The sequence below is a fragment of the Amyelois transitella genome, chromosome 7 (assembly GCF_032362555.1).
Source record: "Amyelois transitella isolate CPQ chromosome 7, ilAmyTran1.1, whole genome shotgun sequence".
NCBI lineage: Eukaryota > Metazoa > Arthropoda > Insecta > Lepidoptera > Pyralidae > Amyelois > Amyelois transitella.
In genome coordinates this window covers 6,717,903-6,739,524 of record NC_083510.1, presented here as the reverse complement: position 1 = coordinate 6,739,524, position 21,622 = coordinate 6,717,903, and the positions used below count along the sequence as shown (strand labels likewise).

Genomic DNA, 21,622 nt, shown 5'->3' with positions numbered 1-21,622 from the left:
GTTCGTTCATACTTTTCCAACTAGGTATACTTACCTGTGTGAACCAATATATGTGTTTTCATCGACGAGGTCATTTTCCCACAATAGTTACACATTTGTTTAATGATATTTATCGCTTTTTTGCGTTTTACTGGGGTTATGTCGTTTTGCTTCACTTTTGTGCGAACAATTCTAATGTCTTCCAAAAGCACAGGTTTAATAAAAACTTTCAGAGGTCTGTGCTTAGTTATTTTTGTTGCTGAAATATATAAAGTTTATGTATATTATTTTTATAATTTATTTCGCAATCAAAGTGCTAGAAGTAAGAAGCTCTTGAATAAGTAGGTACCTAAAAGAATACTTATGACGCATCCACTTACTTACCTCTGATTTTCTTGTTCCCAGTATTTCTGATTTCTTTCCCTTTGCGATACTTAGTTCCTTTTGTACCAGTTACATATTTCGGTGGTAGATACTCGTCATCACCATTGCTGTGCTCATAAGGTTCATAATCATAGTCCTGCAAACTAACTTTGTTAAATATATATATATTACGAAAAATTGAGCTATTCTAGAGTATTCATTCATGTAATCACGTCTATATTCCTTGCAGGGTAGACAGAGCCAGTAGTCTTGAAAGACTGACAGGCCACTTTCAGCTGTTAGGCATAATGATAGAATTGAGAGTATATTTATTTTATTGTTCTTAGTCATCAAATAGCAAAAGTCTTATCTATATTTATAATATTACTGTATATTATTATGTGCCCGAGCATCTAATAAAATACTATAGTAATAGTAATATTTGGACTTTTTTATGAATCAAAAATATTCTTTAAAGATGATGGATAGCATAGCTGTACTTTTGGTTATACTACAAGAAGGTTTAACACATTCAACCAGATCTCGATGTATATGGTGTGGTGAGGCAAAAGGGGATTCGACTTCACATAATTGAATAAAACACCCAGACAAATATATAATAATTACTTCACCATACACACTTCAAAATGACTCCCCAGTCCACACCTCTTGATTATATCCCTGATTAAATGAGGGGATCATGGTAACCAAAAGATTATATTTCAAAAGGGGAGACATTTACTGGGAGATAATGGGTTAATGAGAAAAAATGCATGAGTTCCATAGAAGAAATGTTATGAAAATAAAAATGCTAAGAAAATGCTATACATGTTATAAAAATGCACTTTACTTGATAAGAATTTTCATAAATTGGTTCATTTTTGAATGATTTAAAATAATCATTAATATTCTCCTGTTTATCTGCAGCTGCACAATTTTTCGATGCCACTTTCTTTATTGTGGTATTTTTAAAACAAATTAACTGTTTCTCAGAGTCATTACTAAACCAATTTTCTAAAATCATTTTACTTAAATCATTTTCGTAAATTTCTTTCTTCACACTAATTTTAATTTTGACTTCATCAATGTTGTTGAAATATATCCTTTTTGAAGTAGTATCGTGAGTTAAAAACAAATGAGACCTGAAATGTGAATGGGTACATATTAAAGCAGTTAATCACATATAGTACAGATTTTTTCAAACATATATACTTACATTTCAATCATGTTTTTGAAATAAAATGCTTCTTTGAGTTTTTGAGAACATGGTAAGCATATATATGTTATCTTATCATCCCTTGTGACCTATAAATAAAAACAAGGACACTTTTTACCTATAATAAATCAACCAATGGACTTGACTTGTTCAACATATGGGTGATTAAGAATATGGAAGGTTATAAAGAATGGAAAGTTGCACCAGTCAACCAGAACAAAATTAATTATTAACACCTGCATACTTTCAATTCTAACTTATCTTTATTATATATATGCCATTAGCAATGGAAAAGAGTATGATGGGAGTTATGTGGTCAGATGAGTTGCCACATTATATGAAATTAAACATGATATACAGGTAAACTTAAAATGGCAGTCACACATCAAGGGGACAAAAAAAATCGAGTAAGATATTAATCAGTGGTATGTTAGAAAAGGAAAAGGATGGTGAGAGAGGTATGATTTGAGGCAGGTTGGTCATAGAGAATACTATAGTTACTTTTTTTTCAGATATTAAATTATAATGTTCATCTTTCTAACATAATATCTTTAAATAATTAATAATATTAAGGTTGTTTATGTAGGCAACCTTCTTTACGTTTGCCACGACTTAGTTTAGTAGAGAAAAATATCTGATATTTATTGTAAAATATTTTTATTTTATTTCCAATAAATAAAGTTTTTATAATTTGATTATTTCTCATTTCTGTTCTCCTTCTGTATTCTGTAGTGTAAAACTGCTATTTGATACTTCCTACAACTGGTGTCTCCGATGGAACAGTTTACAACTTTGATTGCTTGTTTGTCTTTGGAAATTCTGAAGTGAACATGAAAATTATTTTAGGTAATTTATCATATAATTTTTAAAAATTAAAGTTATTCACTTACTTTTATGTTGCATAATGAAGTTATCATATCGATAAACAAAATCCCACCCTCTTTGTCGAAAACAGACCTTATTTTTTTTGTGCCTTTAAGGCATATTCTACATTTTTCCATTCTTAACAGTGAACAACAAACAATAATATAGTCTAAAACTCCCCAATTTATTAGTTTAATTTGAATTGTTGTCATACAAATTTGAAAGATATAAAAGTTTATCAGTTTCTTCACGGTTACAAATAGAAATAATAGTTAAAATTTTTATGAATTTCTTTCTGGCCCATAGATATAAATATACGATTTTTTGATTACATACATACATAATATGATAAATAATTAAATATGATAATTATGATTAATTGATCAGCAGGAAGAATTTTTTATCTAACCTAGTTTGACTTTGATTTGATCAAAGTTGGTGGTTTTTCATTTTGACAGTGATTGACGTTTGTACTTACAAATGTCAATCACTCACTGCTGCTTTGGCTGTTTGGCTGCCACAACGAAGAAAAGAAACTTTTTTTTTCTTCGTTGTGGCAGCCAAACTTTTTCATGAGTTTATTTTTGCCAGGTTTTAGTAAGCTTTCGTCTTAGGTGATCATAAAAGAATTACGTATCTATACTGTTTCTATATTATTCGACGAATACATGGAATGGATGGAATAGTAGTCGATGCATTATTCGCCCTTTCTCAAATTGTAGGGACAACATCAAAAGTCATGAAATAAAAAACACTCGTGCTAGTCTACGAACGCTTAATAATCAATAATCCACATTCATCATTAAAAGTCCATCAAACACACATTTTGGAAAACTTATTACAGTAAATATGACAGTTGGAGTTCTTTCTGCCAAAGTCACATCAAAAGCCACTAAATCTTGTCTATCTATGAACACTTAATAATCAATAATCCACACTAACTCATAATGCAATTCATTAACAATCGATCAAACATACAAGATTTCGTTAAATTATACCACAAGCAACATGATGTTTGGGTTCAAGTTGAGTTCCCGCCAAAAGTCAAGTCATTGTTTTATTAAAACTCATCAAGAAAAAAAGTTACCCGCATTATAGACATTAAGCATATAATATCTAGACGGAAAAATTAAGTAATTATTACAAAACTTAGATAGGTATTCTAAATTTAACCCAAACTATACGTCCTTTTTGCTTTACATCTTATTCAAATAAGGCTAGGTAGGTAATTGGAAAGAACAGTTTCAGTTCAGTTCTCCTCTGTGACTTTTTACTTACATACATATAAAATACTACACAATTATACAGCGGTTCATTGAAAACCTGCAAATTTCAACCTTTTATAACGGCTAGTTTCCGAAAACGGCTATTAAAATATTTTGTTGTTGTCAAATCTTGAATCTCCTCGGTTTTTGTAATAGTCTAGAAAACATACATTCTTAACATACACGAAAGTATTATTTTTGGCAACTTACGCAACTGGCATCGTCTTGGTTTGGTTGTCTGTATAAAACGTAAAATAGGTTTAAGGTGTTCCAGTTTTTCATTGCGATTTTTGTTTATTTTAACTTCCACAGGTGAAGTAGTTTGCTTATGTTACGAAAAGTAAATGTTTTGACAGCAATCTGGTAAACGTGGAAGCTAAATTAATTCGGATAAATTATAAGCTGATTAAAGACAGAATAGCTCTTACTACATACATCTAGGTACATTTGCTTTCTTTCTTGCTAATCTGGCAGCGCAGAGAATATAACAAAGTATGGGAGCTCTTCCTTGTTTCTCTTCCTTCGCAGATTATATAAAAATTAAATCAAATAACTTGTCTTTCTCTTTCCCATGGATGTGGTAAAAGGCGATTAAGGGATAGGCATACTTGAAATTCCTCTTTTAGGCGATGGGCTGGCAACCTGTCACCATTTGAATCTCAATTCAATCATTAAGCCAAGCGGTTGAACGTGGCCGACAACAAGACAACAGTCACCAAAAGACCGATAGTCTTTTGTTATCTCTTTCTACCCCACAGGAGTTATAGACATGATTATATGTCACAAGTTAACGCCTGCAACTCCATTTGCGTGTTATTGGAAATACGAAAGTTTAGGTTATTAAATATAGTTACTCAAATTTTACAGAGTTCCTTTGGCTTCTATATCACATGATCCAGATCTTTCTTTTTTTTTTTGCCGAAAGAAAATGCTCATCAGGTTGAACAACTTTTGTCAAGACGTCTTTTCCATAATTCGGATGATTTAGCTGGTCTATAATGGTCCTGCATCAGATTCCAGATCTTCGATTTTTATACCCTAACAAAAAATCTTATCATGTTGAACAACTTTTGTAAGACATCTTTTCTATATTTCCTATAGTTTAGCTGAGTTGTTATGGTTCGATATCAGCTGTACCAGTTTCCAAAATAAATTATAAGCTATATGTTTGCCAGTCATAAGAGCTATATAACAAAAAAGTTTCATTAAAATCCGTTCAGTTTCGTAGATTAGCGTGTACAAACAAACATACAACAGACAGATTTTTTTCAAATTCATGCTCGTTTACTATTTTTATTTAGTTATATTTTTTTTTTTAAATATACTCAATGTAAGTACAGACAACATTTTTTACTGTTTTATTATATGTATTGATTGATATTGATATACAGATACCTTTATATTTTTCCAGTATTATACTTTGCAATATTATCTTTTATTAAGCACTACGCACAATACTGATTGTATTGTAATCATAATTATCTCCGCTACAGTTTTTTAAGCTTGTCTGTCCACACAGCCAAGGTTATGTGGGACTTGTGTTGAAGCCATGGTTCTCTTGCTCTACAGCCCTAGAGCGGCGGCACTTTCAAGGCACTTTATTAGGTACTTCTCCAATATGGCCTTTGAAGACGACACTTGGGTAGCATAGAATGGTATACCATGGAATTGTAGATATTATTACATACATACATACATAAAATCACGCCTCTTTCCCGGAGGGGTAGGCAGAGACTACCTCTTTCCACTTGCCACGATCTCTGCATACTTCTTTCGCTTCGTCCACATTCATAACTCTCTTCATACAAGCTCGGCGGTTTCGGGTACTTTTGACCTGACCCTTTACCAGGACGTCCTTAATTTGATCAAGATACGTTCGTCTAGGTCTTCCCACTCCGACCTTTCCCTCCACACTCTCCTTGTATATCTGCTTAGTCAACCTGCTTTCATTCATCCTCTCCACATGACCGAACCATCTTAACATACCCTTTTCTATTCCTGTAACTACATCTTCTTTCACATCACAACATTCCCTTATCACGCTGTTCCTTATCCTGTCACTCAATTTCACACCCATCATACTCCTTAACGCTCTCATTTCCACTGCATTTATTCTGCTTTCATGCTTCTTTTGCCATACCCAACTTTCACTCCCATACATTAATGTCGGGACCAACACGCCCCTGTGCACAGCCAGTCGAGCCTTTTTGGATAGTTTCTGACTGCTCATAAAGGCATGCAAAGCTCCATTCACCATGTTCCCCGCGTTCACTCTCCTTTCAATATCACTATCATACTTGCCATCTGATGTAAACTTTGATCCTAGATATACAAACTCTTTCACTTGCTCCACTTTTTCTCCTCCAATCAAAATATTACATGCTGTCATTTCTTTCTCCATTTCAAAAACCAGTGTTTTAGTTTTACTTACGTTCACTTTCATTCCTTTCTCTTTTAAAGCTTCATGCATACAGTTTACCATCTCCTGTAACTCCTCCGCTGATGACGCCAGTATAACCTGATCGTCGGCATAGAGCAGACATTTGACGAGTAACTCATTCATCCTTAATCCACTTTTAGACTCTTTCAAATCTGTCAAACAGCTATCCATAAATAGGTTGAACAGCCACGGTGACGCAACACATCCTTGCCTAACGCCTTTCTCAATCTTAAACCACTCAGTGTGCGCTCCGTTTATCCTGACACAAGCACTCGAATCCTCATATAAGGATTTCAGTGCTCGTATTAAGAGACTGCTCACCCCATGCATAGAAAGTGCTGACCACAATTCATTCCTCTCAACTCTGTCATAGGCCTTTTCCAGATCTACGAATGTGCAATAGACTTTTTGACTCTTGGCCAAAAACTTTTCGGCTATGCACCGCAAGGAAAAGACCTGATCAGTACATCCCATTCCCTTTCGAAATCCCGCTTGAGCATCCCATATTTTGTCATCAGTTTCATTCCTGACTCTATTAATCAATACCTTAGCATACAATTTGCCGACGACGCTAAGCAGGCTTATACCACGATAATTTTTGCAGTCCAGCTGTGACCCTTTTCCTTTGTAAAGTGGCACGATAACAGCCTTACACCAATCTTTTGGTACTCGGCCGCTTCTCCAACACAAATTGAAAAGGCAGTACAACTGACTAGCTACTACGCCTTTTCCTGCTTTAAGCATCTCGACCGACACTCTATCACACCCAGCAGCCTTTCCCGCTTTCATACTCTTAAGTGCTTCCACAATTTCGAACATTTCAATTTCGCCTTCCATCTCATTCTCTAGATAGATATTATTATACAATTTTTTATGGTAGGTAAGTGCACATTATATTACCCGTGAGGTTTTCCGGCACATTAGAATAGGACCACTCCATATAGGAAAGGCTAGAAAGAAAAAATCGGATTCTGCTTGTAGGCGATGGGCTAGCAACCTGTCACATTGGAATCTCAAGCATTTAAGTCTTTTCAATACTGTTGACTATCTACCCTGCGAGGGTTGTAGATGTGACTATATGTTTGAATTTAGTTATACCAGGTGGTTCTTAAAATTAATTTTGCAATAAATCCTAACACGACTGAAAATCAGGAAAACGCCATTCTAGGCTATTTTTGGAGGTTACCTACTATTCGGTATCATCGCTATCGGGGAAAAAAAAACGGAGCAATCAAATAAGGAGCCGTTAATATCTGTAAGTATATCTGAATTAGTTCGGTCAAATTAGACATTCGAAGCTACATTAATTCCCATCAAGCTGAAAATGAGTATTATGTTTAAAACACAATCAAAAGCATTATTTCAAAATTCCCCATGTTTCCGGTTTAAGGAATTAAAATAACCCAAGATCAAAGGTATATCTCAGAAACGGTAGCTTTATTGAAAGAAAATATTGTTTAGATATACATATCTACAATTTTTGCCTGAGGTAATTTTCCGATAAAACTTACCGTTTTGAAGAAAATCGCGAAAAACCCATTTTTTTTACCTTTGACCTTGTAGCTTCATTTTTAGTTTTTGGTCTAAATTGACCGGACTAAATCTTATACATTAATTTATTAGTCCAATGAATTAAGAAAATTTCCTTGTGGAAAGTGTAACGTGTAAGATAAAAATATAATGTACCTTTTAAATTTTTGAATAGGTAGTAATTTAAACCGCTGTGCGTGATTCAAGGTATTGGAATAAATGAGTCAGAGGCAGGGATGCGTCGCGGCGGCGGTGGCAACGGGGGGTGTAGCGGTTGCAGCCCGACCGGGGAGTTTGCGACGCCCGCGCCGCGGCCGCATGGCGTGCGAGTGCCGGACCCCGATACGTGTGCAGTGTCGCACGCGCCGCCCGCGGCCTCACATCGCTCCTCGCGCTACGCCGCCGCCTCCCCGCTTTGCCGCACCACGCGTCCGCTGGGCGCGTCGCGCGGGCCGCGGGCCAGGCCCGCGAGCCTGCTGCTGCTGGCCGCCTGGCTGGCGGCCGTCGCTGCTGAGCTCGCCTGTCCTCAAGAACCACCACCACCGGCACAAGACGCGTGCGCCTCCTGCCGCACATACGAGAACGCCCGAGAGCACAGTCTTCGAGTGATCCGAGAAAGCCTCCTTGCGAAATTAGGTTTCACCCAGGCTCCTAACACAACTGGTCGAGAATTACCACGAGTGCCCCCGGATCTAATGGAGCGGTTCGAGCGTCGGCCACCGCCGCCTGGTGTTCAGGCTGATGGTCCTGTACCCTCGCGCACTTTCGTTACACATACAGAACCGGATAACTTCCTCGCTCGCACAGATAATGTCCTGGTATTTGCCCGTTAGTATAATTTTATTATGTACTAAAATTAGAAGAAAAAATTGCGTGTAATGTGGTGTCAGTAAATTATGGAGATTCTAAATTAAAAATTCAGTGACGGTTTATATATAATTTGATTAAGATTGTAAATAGTTACCTCTCAGTTACAAGCGTGAATGGATAGAATGGATGCGGTTTTGATTGGTTAGTATCAGTTGGGTTTTGGGTTTTAATTTAGTCAACTTGTAGCCTCTACGTGAGGACAATACATGCCATTAGCATGGCCTGGAAGTTCATTGACAGGCACGTGTGCAGCTTTTAATGTGGGTAAGGCTCTCTGAGTTCGCGTCTCGCATTACAAATTTTAATTAGCCATTGATTGATTCAACTAAAACGGGTAGTTATGTAGCGTAGCTCTAACCCTGTATAGGATCCAGACTTATTGATCGAGATTAGTGTCACGATTTCTTAGGGTTCCCGATGACAACCTAATGATATTCGAATATAAATTCGCCCAAAGGAAATTGAAGATATTTTTTTCCGTATTAATAATAACTACTTACTAGTCATTATTACCTAAAATGATTTTAATTTGGCAAACTATAAAAGATATCTTTTCTTAAATCTCATTTAATATTAGGATAAATGATGTTATATTAATAGAGGCGCCAGAATAGTGCGAGGGTAAAGATGATATTTCTAGTGATGCAAAAACGAGGCTATCAAAGTTCAGGCATGTGTGTAATCTCGATGCCGTACCTAACGTGGGACAAGACGGGGGGCTTCGACCGCAGACGATAACGACAACGAGCAATTAGACAATGTTAGTACAAAAACTAATGAAAAACGTCTTAGCCAATTAGTGTTCATCTACGAGTATTCTTTGAGAATGCAGAACAAGCATGTAAAATGTTTTAAGGCGCAGAACAACTTTTTGATTTATACTTTGTTGTTTGTTTTTGTTGTGCTCGTAACGTGTTTAATAATTTATTTTACTTTTCTTTGTTTCAAAATTAGTTTTTTCTCGCTTCCCATAAATTTGTAAGAGATCCACAATAGCAATAATTATTTTTAGCATATCACAGTAGATAATGTAGCATTCACTGAGTACGTTGATATGACTGCGAACTGCGACCGAGAAGAGGTGCATTGCAGATATCAGAACACGCTGCACTCGTGTACTTGTTTGTCAACAATCTTTTTAATAACATGTTTTTTATATTACGTGTAAGTAAATTCGTCACGATCAAAATTACCTGTTGTAAAATGAAAACATTTTGGAGTGATAGAATACGTGAATTTTTTTCCTAATTTTATCAACAAGCGAAAAAGTGTGTGGCCGCCACCACAAACTATTTACGTTGTTGATAAAATTACGAATTTTTGGTTGAAATGTCTGGAAGTTGTATGAAATGTCAATGAGAGAACAAATTTTCAAATCAACGTGTGAATTTTTCTCGTGGGACAAGTTTCTCATGCCGATTAATACACTACACTTTTTTTATGTAATTATATTGTGATCTAATTAAAAAGGAGTTAAGTGCTTTCGGTTGAATATGTTTTGGGATAGCAACAGCCAATGTAGAGTTTTATTATTATTTCCTAACCTTACCTAACTCTCAGGAGTCGAGTACCTACCGGTCATCAGTATGATCCGAGCGCGGGACTGTAACGTAGGTGTCGTTGACTATCCTCATTCCTTAGATACTGCCCTCAACTAATAAAATCTACGTACAAACACATTGCCTCCATTTAAATGAGTGACACAATTCCTGATCCATTACCTAATCTCAACGAACACTACTCTGATTCGTGGTACTGTGGTCAAAATTTTAAATATTATGAAACTGAACAAGACGTTAAAGTTTTTGAAGAGGATTAGGCCTCCTGGGGATACCTCTATAAAAAAAGCGCACCAATGAGTTCTTACCTCCTGGGTGGTGTGGAAATAGAACTATACTAACTAATAACTATACTAATACCTGCTATTTTAACATAAGAATAGATTATATCAAATTTCAATAAAAAGGCTACCTGCTGTAGACCTTAACGTTTGATCAGGTTCAGGGTCTTCAAAATAATACCTTATATGAGGATACAATAGTTTATAATATATTTTCCACTATAAAACAATACGTATTAGTAACATTTACTTAGAGGAGGATGTGAAGTGGACTGGCGTCTGAACAAGGAAAGCCCCGTATCTTATATTCCCGTTTTTACTTTTATAACATACCTGTTTTAAAGTTTTAATTCTTAATCAAATTATGTATTTACTTAAGTAGGTATCTTAGGATATAAATATAAAGTAACTTCACTACTTTGTAAATTGAAATTTGACTGATTATTATAAATAACTGTCTTATCTTTAGAGGCAAGGACGCGATAAAGTTGCGCATTAAAGTTTATTAATTTAGTGATTAATTTTATAAGCACATTTTTTCGCTAGTTTGGTATCTAGGAGCAAGTTTTGGAACTAAAACTATATATTTTATCAAAGAAATTATTATTATATTAGACTAAATATTAACTAAAAAAAATTGTCAAGCCCAAAATTGGATTATTATAGATTTATACTAGTTACAATAGGTATGTTCTTATCTGCGTGAACCTTATAACATGAAATGACGATAATGCGTTTAAACTTGGTTTTGAATACTTTTATCCAATAACTATTGTTTGTTTTGGTAAGGTAAATAATTTTGAAAAATTTGAGAAATGAATAAGTACACACAGAGATATCATGGTGAGTGACCAGTCGTCTGACGAATAGGTACGTGTATGTGTATGTGACGAGGCCATTTGAAACGATCGATTGTTTTGGCTGCTGGCAGTCACCTTAATTGCTCATGAATCAAGACGTCTCGGGACTTTAGTGTGCTACGGCTACCAGATTTGTCTAAAAGCATTTTCTAAAGAAGTCTACACACACACATATTCTGTATTTAAATAAAGACTGATAGATATATTGGAAAAAGACACCGCATATAGAATAAATACATAAATACATACTAAATATTAGGACACGTGTAAGTACCGCCGTCCGTGACCCTCATGTGAACTTGCTAATTTTCGATGCAATTCGTGATAGGTATTTTGCGGTAGCGGTAAATTTTTGGGATCGGTCGGTTGGTGATTTTTTATAATAATTTTATTTGAAAGTGTTACATAATGCCCATTGTGTTGGTTGCCGATATCCTAAGGGCGGAAATTACATAAGTATGCTTAGTTCTATGGATATTATCGCAAAAAGGTACCTATACCGTAGCGTGCGTGCGAAACTTGCGCAGCTGAGCCCGCATATGTAGACCACCCTCGGGCTTTTGCAACGATAACTAGAAAACCACCCACCAATAAAGGTCACCCCTTGACGTATCTAATGAATTCCATAAATTTACATTAGCGTCCGAATTAACTTTAATGAATTTCATTACGAAATTGCCATACATGCATTTCTATATTGCGCCATTTAAATTAAAATTTTATACAAGTTCTATTATTAAAGGTGATTTTTGGCTTCATATCGTCTATACCGATACTTAATATGTAAGAGCAAATATATATAGTTATATATATAATATAATAAATTTTGTATTTTGAAGTGTAACCTCAAGGATTTATCTTAGGACCGCAGTCCTTTAAATCATCACAGTCTGTGTGTTAAAGTTCAAATGCAGAGCTTGTGAGATACTTTTAGATTGCACTAGAAAAAGCTCTTAAAACCGGCTTTCACAAAAAATTAAAGAGAAGATTGTCTTGAAGTATACTTTTTATATTATAAGATTGTGTGTAGCGACTGCTGCCCCACATCATGTCCGTTTTTATCATGCGAAAAACCATCGCTGTCCCGTTACATGTCATCATAAAAAGTGAAACAGTGACAGTATTTTGCGTAATAAATCATTTTAAAGAAACTTTTAAAACAAGCTTTAATTTAAGTGCCCTAAAAAGATCAAAATAAAAATTTAAATCACATTAACCACATTCATTTTTAAGATTTTACAGAATTGAAATTATAATAAAAGCTTGTCCCGATAATTTCAATTTGTAATTGAAATTTTGTAATTAGGTAGGGATCTACTAAACTTGTAACCAATTCATAATGTTTGTAATTAAATAAAAGTGCCGAGAATGCAAAAAATGTGGAACTGTAACCTTGAATAACTTTTTTGCACACATAAGATTTATCGGGTTTGAAAATTTATTGCAGTACCTACTTGATCTGTCAGAATGGTTCTTAATTTAAATTTCATCTGACTGAATATGTATACATTTCTTCTAGGAATCACATTTTTAGTTTCAATCGAAAGTTATCGATCAATACGAAAGTCCATCTATAAAACGGAGAGTCCTTTAACAGAATAACATAAGGAACGGGAAAACTATTATTAGGATAAACTATATTCTATAGAAGTATCTACCGGCATACCTTATAGAAGAATTAGCTTGATATAATTTTTCTTAGCCTATCATAAACGAACGACATGTGGCATCTATTTCATGGTGGGTCTACCAACTGCCTATCATAAACGAATGCATATACAAAATTTCATGTCCCTGCTATTTACCGCTGAGGAGATTTCTCGTACGGAGCCGATCCTCGCAGCAGCATCAGATTACGTTTATGATTAACATGCATTGTCATCGGTTCTGGACCAGCATGCAGTTTCAGCTCAATCGGATACCGGGAAAAGGGTCAAATTAAACTTGAAAGATTTGTTATCATACAAGTCAAACTAAATATTTTAATAATAATAAAAACGGCGTTACGCGTGACATGCTGCGGGGGCAGGCCAACCTCTGGGATGCGGTTAATGGAGTAATCTAACCCAGCCTGGCTTAAAGTTGAAATACAGGATTCCTCATGATTTTTCATTCTCTGTATTCATCCGTTTATGAAATGGCTACCGACAGGATTTGCAATAACAGATAGTCCTATTTTCTCATATACAGGGTCCGTTTAGGAACTTCTTTTAGTCAATTTTTTTTTTGTTATATCTTTATTGCCCTGAAATTTACACAGTTACAAGAATAATACAAAGTTATAAAATAAATAAATCACGAAGAGATCTGTTCCAGTCAACCGGCAAATTCCCGAAATTCTCACGGCAGCGAAGCCCCAGCGCACATATAGTTGATTACTAATATTAGGTCATATAAATAGATTCGTATTTGTGCTTGTAACAAATAAACTCAAAAACTAATGGAAAATTCAAATTCATGCTCGGTTACTATTTCTTCATCGTAATAATTTTTTTTAAATATACTCAATGTTCAGACAATTTTTTTTTTCTGTTTTATTATATGTATTGATAAACGTACATAAACTAACACAATTTGCCTGACGTTCAATCTAGGTGCTGAAGTAGATGGGAATTTGAATACATTATTTTTGAAAATGTTGAGGGTCTGTGCCTTTTTAGTGTACAGGGGGAGAGAATTCCGTAAATTTGCAGCCTTTGCGCTGAAAGATTTAGAGTAGAAATTGGAAGAGTATAAAAAAACACATAGAAGAAGTTCATTGTAGGATCTTAGACGATTATCCATCATGCGGAATGAGAACTTTTCGCGAAGGTACGAAGGGAAAGAAGGATTAAAAAGAACATCAAACAAAAGAGAGAGAATATGGAGATTTCGGCGAGCTCTGATAGGGAACCAGTTTAATTGATCACGGATCAAGAAATTAATAATGATAATCGACCAAATCATTGCTGCAAAGGATGCACTCAAACAATGACGCATCCCATCCGTTTTGTTAGATGGTAAGACATTCTAAATGATAAGAAAATATATGGTCCGGATTTTATTAAATACCATGGGTAAAGGGTAGAAGGGTAAAGAACCCAAATATTTAGTAAAAGTATTTTCTTTTCAAAAAATTGCTATAAATGATGTACCTACTCGTGCTCGTGGGTGGCCACATAAATGTTTTACTTTTGTGTCAAGGAGTGCCCCGCGTGTCATTCTGGCTTGATAGTTTTGGGACTTCCTTTCACAATGCAAACAACAGCAGGCACCTTGACTCTAGAGGTTGTTAACCGGTGCATTAGATGGGGCACAACACAATTGAGGCCACTGTGTGAGCGAGTTCAAGAGCAATTTAGGTTCCCTAGGTCAGTTCCGAAGGTAACCTTGACATTGACTATAGCAAAGCCACCTGAGATGCAAGTTTTTCGTGGCACGACTGTATTTGAATAGACTGCAGTGAGATAAAATTTATCTTTGTTCAATTAGACAGTTCGATAACATTCGTCTGTATCAATGTCTGGTTGCATGCTTCATTATAAACGGATCTTATAAATTGTACTGCAGTTTTGGTGCACCAACATTATTTCAAAGTTATCATTAGGTAGATACGAGTAAGTAATAAATTCACGGCAATAAAAGAAAAAAAACTTGATACCGTCAATGTGCCTTACTTGATACTGCAGGTTAACTTGATACAAATAACTGGTTTTTTCGAACGCACCCATATTTTTTTACACATGGTAACATTACTGCTGGCAAGTGTCATGGCGACAGGAGAAAAGTGTGTGCAAGATAAATAATAACTAAAGTAAGTCTTTTCAAGCCTATTTTATGAATAATTAGAGTTGAAAGTTTTCACAATAAATTGTTAAGTTCTGTGGTTCATAAAACTTCACATGTTACTCGATCTGTGTTGATCTTTGTCAAAATCTGGTCTTTGCATAACCTAACCTTACTATTTAGCTACAAACTATCAAAGGTTTCGTGAATTTTAAGTTAAAACGACGGCTTGTGTGCCACTCCAAATGAAAATATTTCGAAGTGGTTGTAATTTGATACATTTGTTTCATGTTATCTACTGTCTCATGTTACCTACTGTTTCAAGTTACCAACTGTCTCAAGTTATTTACTATGTCTCAAAATGGCTTAATAATTGTTAAAACTTTCTTTTTAATTAAAAGCTCGTTTTGCGGCCATTTTTTTCTGTCAAAAATTTAATATTTCAATGAAATCATAGAAACCATAGATTCATGTAAACTTGTTGTCAAGTATTTTAAATATAATATGAATGTGAACGAAAAGGATTTTTTTTGCGATTAATGGATAATCTTTTCATAAAAATAACAATGGTGTAAAATGTTCTATTCTTATTAATCAATCCTATAAAAATTATCTTTTGATGTATGTCACAGATATAATAACATTACATTTAATGTAATGTTTTTATATCTGTGGTGTATGTAATGAATTTTCATGTCTACTATGGTTTTGAAGATTTCAATGGAAGGGTAAAATAATTGACAAGAAAATTTGCCAAGAAAGACAATTATCTTGGGCTTACCTAAATCTTCATTTCGATTTTTTGACAGAACATGGGAAGGTATCGAAAGAAAATTGGGTCACGGCCATACCGTAACTACTCCAATGAAGCGGTTGAAAATGCAGTGGCTTCAGTGCGAAAAGGTATGTCGATTAGAAAAGCTGCAGAAAAATATAATGTTCCACCAGCCACTGTACAGAGAAAAGTGCGTTGTAAGCATATGAATAAAGTTGGAAGACCCACAGTTTTTTCAAATGAAGATGAAAATATAATTGTAGAAGCCTTAATTCTTTGCGGGAAATGGGGATTTCCTATAACAGCCTTTGACTTGACGCTTATTGTGAAGCAATACCTTGACACGAAGGGAAAGACAGAACCTAGATTTAAGAACAATTTGCCAGGAAGATTTTGGTTGAAAGGATTTTTAGACCGAAACAAACATGAAATTTCGTACAAGTTTTGTGAAAACATTAAAAGAGCAAGAGCTGCTGTTAATCCTGAAATGATATCTGATTATTTTGATAATCTAATGATTAGCTTGGAGGGAGTAAAACCAGAAGCAATTGTGAATTTTGATGAAACTAACTTTACCGACGACCCTGGAAAAACAAAAGTATTAGTAAGAAGAGGTTTCAAAAGTCCAAAAAATATCATTGACGCTTCGAAATCGAGCACATCGGTTATGTTTGCAGGATCAGCATCAGGAGCTTTATTACCAATATATGTCGTATATAAGGCTGAGCACCTTTACGATTCTTGGTTGAGAGGAGGGCCAGCTAATACATTCTACAATCGAACAAGAAGCGGTTGGTTTGACAGTACAACGTTTGAAGACTGGTTTTTCAAAGTGGTTGTACCTTATTTCAGTTCGGTAGGTGAAGGTCCGAAAGCAATACTAGGAGATAACCTGGCAAGTCATCTGTCTGTAAAGGTTATACAAAAATGTGCGGAATCAGATATTCGTTTCATATTTCTCCCTGCAAATAGTTCACACTTAACCCAACCGCTTGATGTCGCTTACTTCCGTCCACTTAAAGCAATATGGCGAAAAACCTTATTAGAATGGAAGCAGAAAACCAGGGGCTGCATTCCCAAAGATCAGTTTCCGCGACTTTTAAAACGATCGTTAGATCAACTGTTGACATCTTCAGAGAATTTAAAGTCAGGGTTTCGTGCAGCTGGGATTTGCCCTCTCAACAAACAAACAGTTCTGGCCAAGCTTCCCGTTGAAACTCCAGAAAATAACAGCACATCTAAAGAATGGGCGAGTGCATTCGAAAGTTTTTTAAAAGAAAGTCGTCTTAATACATCAGCTCCTCTTAAAGTGAGAAAGAAAAAATTGCAAGCTTCGGCAGGTCAAAGCCTTACAGTCTCCGATATTACAAATCCTTCAAATACTCAAAATATTGAAGAAGTAGACGTGGGAATTTGTGATGCAGAAGAAGATTATTTAGAAGTAAACATAGATTCAGATCCATTATTTACGCAACCGAAAACAGCACGTGAAGAAGACACGGATACTACAGTTTCTAGCAATTATTCTGTACATGATACATCTGATAGTGATAATATATCTGAATTACAAGATTTCGATAATTTGATAGAAAAAACCACAACCCAATCAAATATCATTCCTAACATTAAATTAAAACAACAAAGAAAACATGTATATTTAGATTCTGAAGATCAAGAAAATATATTTTTCCAGCCAAGAGTCTCTAAATCACGAGAAAAATCAAAAGGTGAAGAGGACATAATTTCGCAATCAAAAATATCTAAATCAGTACAGAAACTGTCTTCTTCCACAAAAGATCAAAATAATGTAATTACTCAGCCAGAAGTATTTGCATCACCACAGGAACCATTATCTTCCACTAATCAAGACGACATTATTACGCTACCAAAAGTATATGAACCAGAACAGCAACCATCTACCTCTAAATCTATTGATATAAAACGCAAACCTAAAGATCAAAACGATATAACTTCGCAGCCAAAAGTATTTAAATCAACACAGCAACCATCATCCTCCAAATCTGCTAAAATGAAACTGAAACAAATTTTAAGTGAAACCAAGAATGAACATATAGAAACCGAACCTACTTCTGAAGTATCTGTAAAAATGTATGACTTTGTAAAAATTCACTTAATATATGATGGCTTTAAAAATAAACCAATGGTAAAAGAGTTCTTTGCTCAGATAACTGAAATATTAAATGAGAATGAGTATTCCTGTAAGTTTTTGAGAAAAAGCACAAATAAAGGAATTTATGTATTTCCCCCTGTTGATGATATTATGACTGTTGACTCTCAAAAAATTATATCAGTTGTTAAGCCAGTATTGTTGAAAAGAGGTCGTTACAGTTTCAATGTAAATGTAAGTAATATAAAGCCAAATCTTATTATTAATGAAGACTGATTGAAATTTTAAGACTGAAGAATATTGTTTATTAGTTGTAAGTTCAAGTACTCACTTAAGTGTTGTCAATTTGATACATGCAGTCAACTTGAAACGTCTCATTTTAGAAACTGATTTATCTGATTATTTTTGTAATGTTTAATTATTGTAATGATTAGCTTATAAAGCTACCAAAAACGTGTATTATTTTTTTAGTTACTATAGTACCCACTATATATGAAAATATTGGAGTATGATTGTTATAAGTTTTTGAGTTATGGAAGATTAAATTCTTGTTTCATTATTTTCTCCTTATTTTACTTTAGAAAAGTATTTCTATTTGTTTTCACTGCATTGCCAAATAAGCGAACAACGTTGATTTAAACTGATTGTAATGAATATTAATAAAAATTGAGCTATACGGAACTTGTTTCATTTTTGGTACTTAAAATTTAGTGCAGCTGCCCAAAAAAAAAATTTTCAGTTGGTCATGTAGTTTTTGAATTTTTTTACTGTCTCAAGTATTCATTTAAATTCTATTCATGATACTTTCATATGTTTTGTGTGGTGTATCAATTATGGCACTTCATGATGGTAACATGAGACAGCAAAAATAAAAAAAATAAAAAATCTGTGATGTACCTATGGGCTTGGGGAAGCATTTTTTGGATAAAAAAGGTACAGACTATATTATAGATGTGAATACTGTCACTATTCGTTGACACAGTAAAAGTTTATAAACACCTGAATTCCAAAACTGTCTCAAGTAAGGCGCTATGACGGTACTTATACAATATCCGATAAGATAAGCAGTGAAATTTAATTTAACCACACATTGAATTTGATTGATTGATTAGTCATTTGTGTATCGTTGCCTTGAATTTTTACAGACAATGGCGAATTGTACTTTTTTAAAGCAAAGTTGACATTCAGCGTAAAAGGCAGGACATTTTATTCTTTGATGAACATTACTACCACAAAAGAAGCACTTTCGTCGCTGATTTTGAATAGCCGCTGTATTTTGTCTTCTTGAAGTTGCGATTTTGGGTTCGGAACAGCATTCGAAAATGTAGCTGAACTAGCTTTCGACTTAATTAAGTATATTTGATATATTCTCCGCGCTTTCAAGAGAAAAAGCAAGGTACAAAGTTTCATCTAGAGTCATAGTAAATTTCTCTAATAATCTCTTTCTAATTTTGTTTAAAGAAAGACCCGCAATGAAAGGAGCATGTATCGTCTCGTTTTGGTGTGTTCAGCAGTTAAATTTTTTAAATGACAGTCGTGTGCAAGAAGAGTAAGAGACCTGGAATATTAAGCCCAATATTCCAGCTCTCTTGTATTATAGCTTAATACAGAAGTAAGCTCGAATAATACCAAATATTTTATGTGAATAGATTCATTTTCTTAACAGAAAACTCACGACTCAAACGTAAGCAGCAGAATGATTCCATCGTCAATTCTAAAAGGCCGGTTGTCAAAAACATTATTAATATTGGAATACATAGATACTTATTAAAACTTTTTTTTACCTGAATATATTGATACAAGAACAAAGACCATAAAGGAACGTTGGATTTATTCAGCTTAAAGTAGCACGTATTTAAATAGACAATTTAGTTGACATTATAAATATGGTAGGTAAGGATCAGTAACCAAGGAGCTCTATGAGTAGAGCAATGAGTTTCACATCACAATGTAAGCAAATTACGCAGTCACATCATCGCAAGTATGCACTAATTATCTTCGTGTAATGAACATTATGTAACCAGTTTAAATTAAAATAAGATAAGTTATCATTATACAAAAAATATATGTTTCAACAATTTTATATATACTTATGTAAAAAGTAAAAATATAAAGTTATCTATCTTGACTTATGGCAAGTAAATAGCACAGAATTAATAATGAGCTTTATCTGAAATAAAGATTTAATTTTCTTTTTAAAGCAATGCAAACGCATAAATTGGAGTGTTGCAGATTTTACAACCGGGTAGACTGTTTGTTACTTATAATACTTTGTCAGACCGTAGATAGTCGAACATCGTGATTTGCCTAAGTTAAGGAACCTAAAAGTAATGATAATACTTGTAATATATTAATTTTTTTTTTTTGAGAATATAATCAGAATCAGTATCTCTGAAATTGTTATTCGCTCCCATTATGAATTTAAAAAAAATATGTTCAATGTTAAGTTCAAACATGCCAGGTTTTACCTACCGAACTGTTCGGTATATCAGCACTTCGGTTATTTTTTCTGATAATTTTCCCCCCTACTCAATTGCCACATTTTCCGCAAGATCGATAGACAATGATGCCGCTTTCTTCGTGCAAGCGATTATTGTTTTCGAACCATTTCGCAAAAAAAAATTCTACTACTTGTATGGGGACTTTTAGTAACAATTTTTTAGTCATCCATAGGTAGGTATGGGTAGTTGGTACCTACTAGTGTACAAAAATACAGAAAGAAAGAAAGAAAAAGAAAGAAAGAAGAAAGAAAAATCTTTATTTGGCGCTAGATGTACTTAGACTTATCATTTTATTCCAAAATTAACTCAATAAATATTTGCACGCGATTAAAGAACCATTGTTGTTGGTGGCTAAGTCTTGATAAGGATACTTATAAACTCTTATCAACCCGCCCCGGTAACGGTAACCAGTGTACCGACTGTACATTAGATACTAATTAACCTTCCGGACCAAAATTAAATCCGCACCAATATTCGTTGCGTGGAAGTCATACAAATACTTATGAATAAAAGTTCTGATTTTATGATGGAAATTGTAATGCAAGGACGTGAAATGCAGAGAAGCGATTGCAAGAAGCGATTGAAAAGCATAGATACTAATCATATAAACAAGGGGGTTTCACAAAGAATAGATTACGATGTGCAGAAATCCTATCTATAGAGTTATTGCCGTTGCGGGACTTGCGGGTAACAACTCGTCAGGATTATAACTACCTAAACGAGATAAAAATAGCACGACTTTATAACGTCCAGACGGATTTCCAGGAGTTCAGAGCGACAAACGTAAAAAAAGAAGTAGGGAAAATAAGTACACACAAGTCTCACAACTCACAACCTAGTTCGTAAATGAAACTCGCAAGCAGGAGATACATGAATGACTGCGTTGCTTTAAACCGTCTAGATTAATTTTATCTTAGAAACGTATTTTTTTTATCTGAGGAAATCGCATAGCAATACATTTTTTTGAAGAGGGTTGATATGTTATCATTATAAAAATAAATTTTACCAGTACTGTGCCTTAAATTGTTCAAGAAAAAGAGGATGTCATGATAATGTGTGATTGTTGATTGCAATAAGCACTTACTTTGCATCAATGCAGTCAGCACGTCAATTTCAATTTTAAAATGACCACATCCTGCTTTCTCGGGGTATATGGCTTCGTCCCGACGAACAGGGCAATTTTTTTTACCGACAGAGTAATAAATGCTTAAGTAGTAATAAATCAC

At 34.5% G+C, this 21,622-nt stretch overlaps 2 protein-coding genes across 3 annotated transcripts in view; one reads left to right on the top strand and one right to left on the bottom strand.

Annotated features, from left to right (window-relative positions):
* LOC106132985 (zinc finger protein 729) overlaps positions 1–21,619 on the bottom strand; it is a 28,205-nt gene extending 6,586 nt beyond the window's left edge. Inside the window, exons 1-5 of one of the 2 annotated variants that reach the window (XM_060944912.1) lie at positions 21,481–21,619; positions 1,559–1,647; positions 1,193–1,484; positions 364–499; positions 35–238 (exon numbers count right to left, since the gene is read on the bottom strand). In XM_060944912.1, coding sequence (XP_060800895.1) covers positions 35–238; positions 364–499; positions 1,193–1,484; positions 1,559–1,569 — 643 coding nt within the window. In that variant the 5' untranslated portion in view covers positions 1,570–1,647; positions 21,481–21,619. Of the gene's footprint in view, positions 1–34; positions 239–363; positions 500–1,192; positions 1,485–1,558; positions 1,648–2,448; positions 2,823–21,480 lie in introns of those variants that run through there. The other variant, XM_013332568.2, reaches the window with a different exon arrangement.
* On the top strand, positions 14,861–18,893 carry LOC132901775 (uncharacterized). Its single transcript, XM_060945020.1, has 2 exons — positions 14,861–15,020; positions 15,802–18,893. The coding sequence occupies exon 2, from the start codon at positions 15,805–15,807 to the stop codon at positions 18,169–18,171; it is 2,367 nt and encodes a 788-aa protein (XP_060801003.1). The 5' UTR covers positions 14,861–15,020; positions 15,802–15,804; the 3' UTR covers positions 18,172–18,893.
* Positions 21,620–21,622: the final 3 nt, after the last annotated feature.

What these genes read in the sequence shown, in the direction of transcription:
- LOC132901775 (XM_060945020.1), top strand. Translation starts at nt 15,805, where the DNA reads ATGGGAAGGTATCGAAAGAAAATTGGGTCACGGCCATACCGTAACTAC.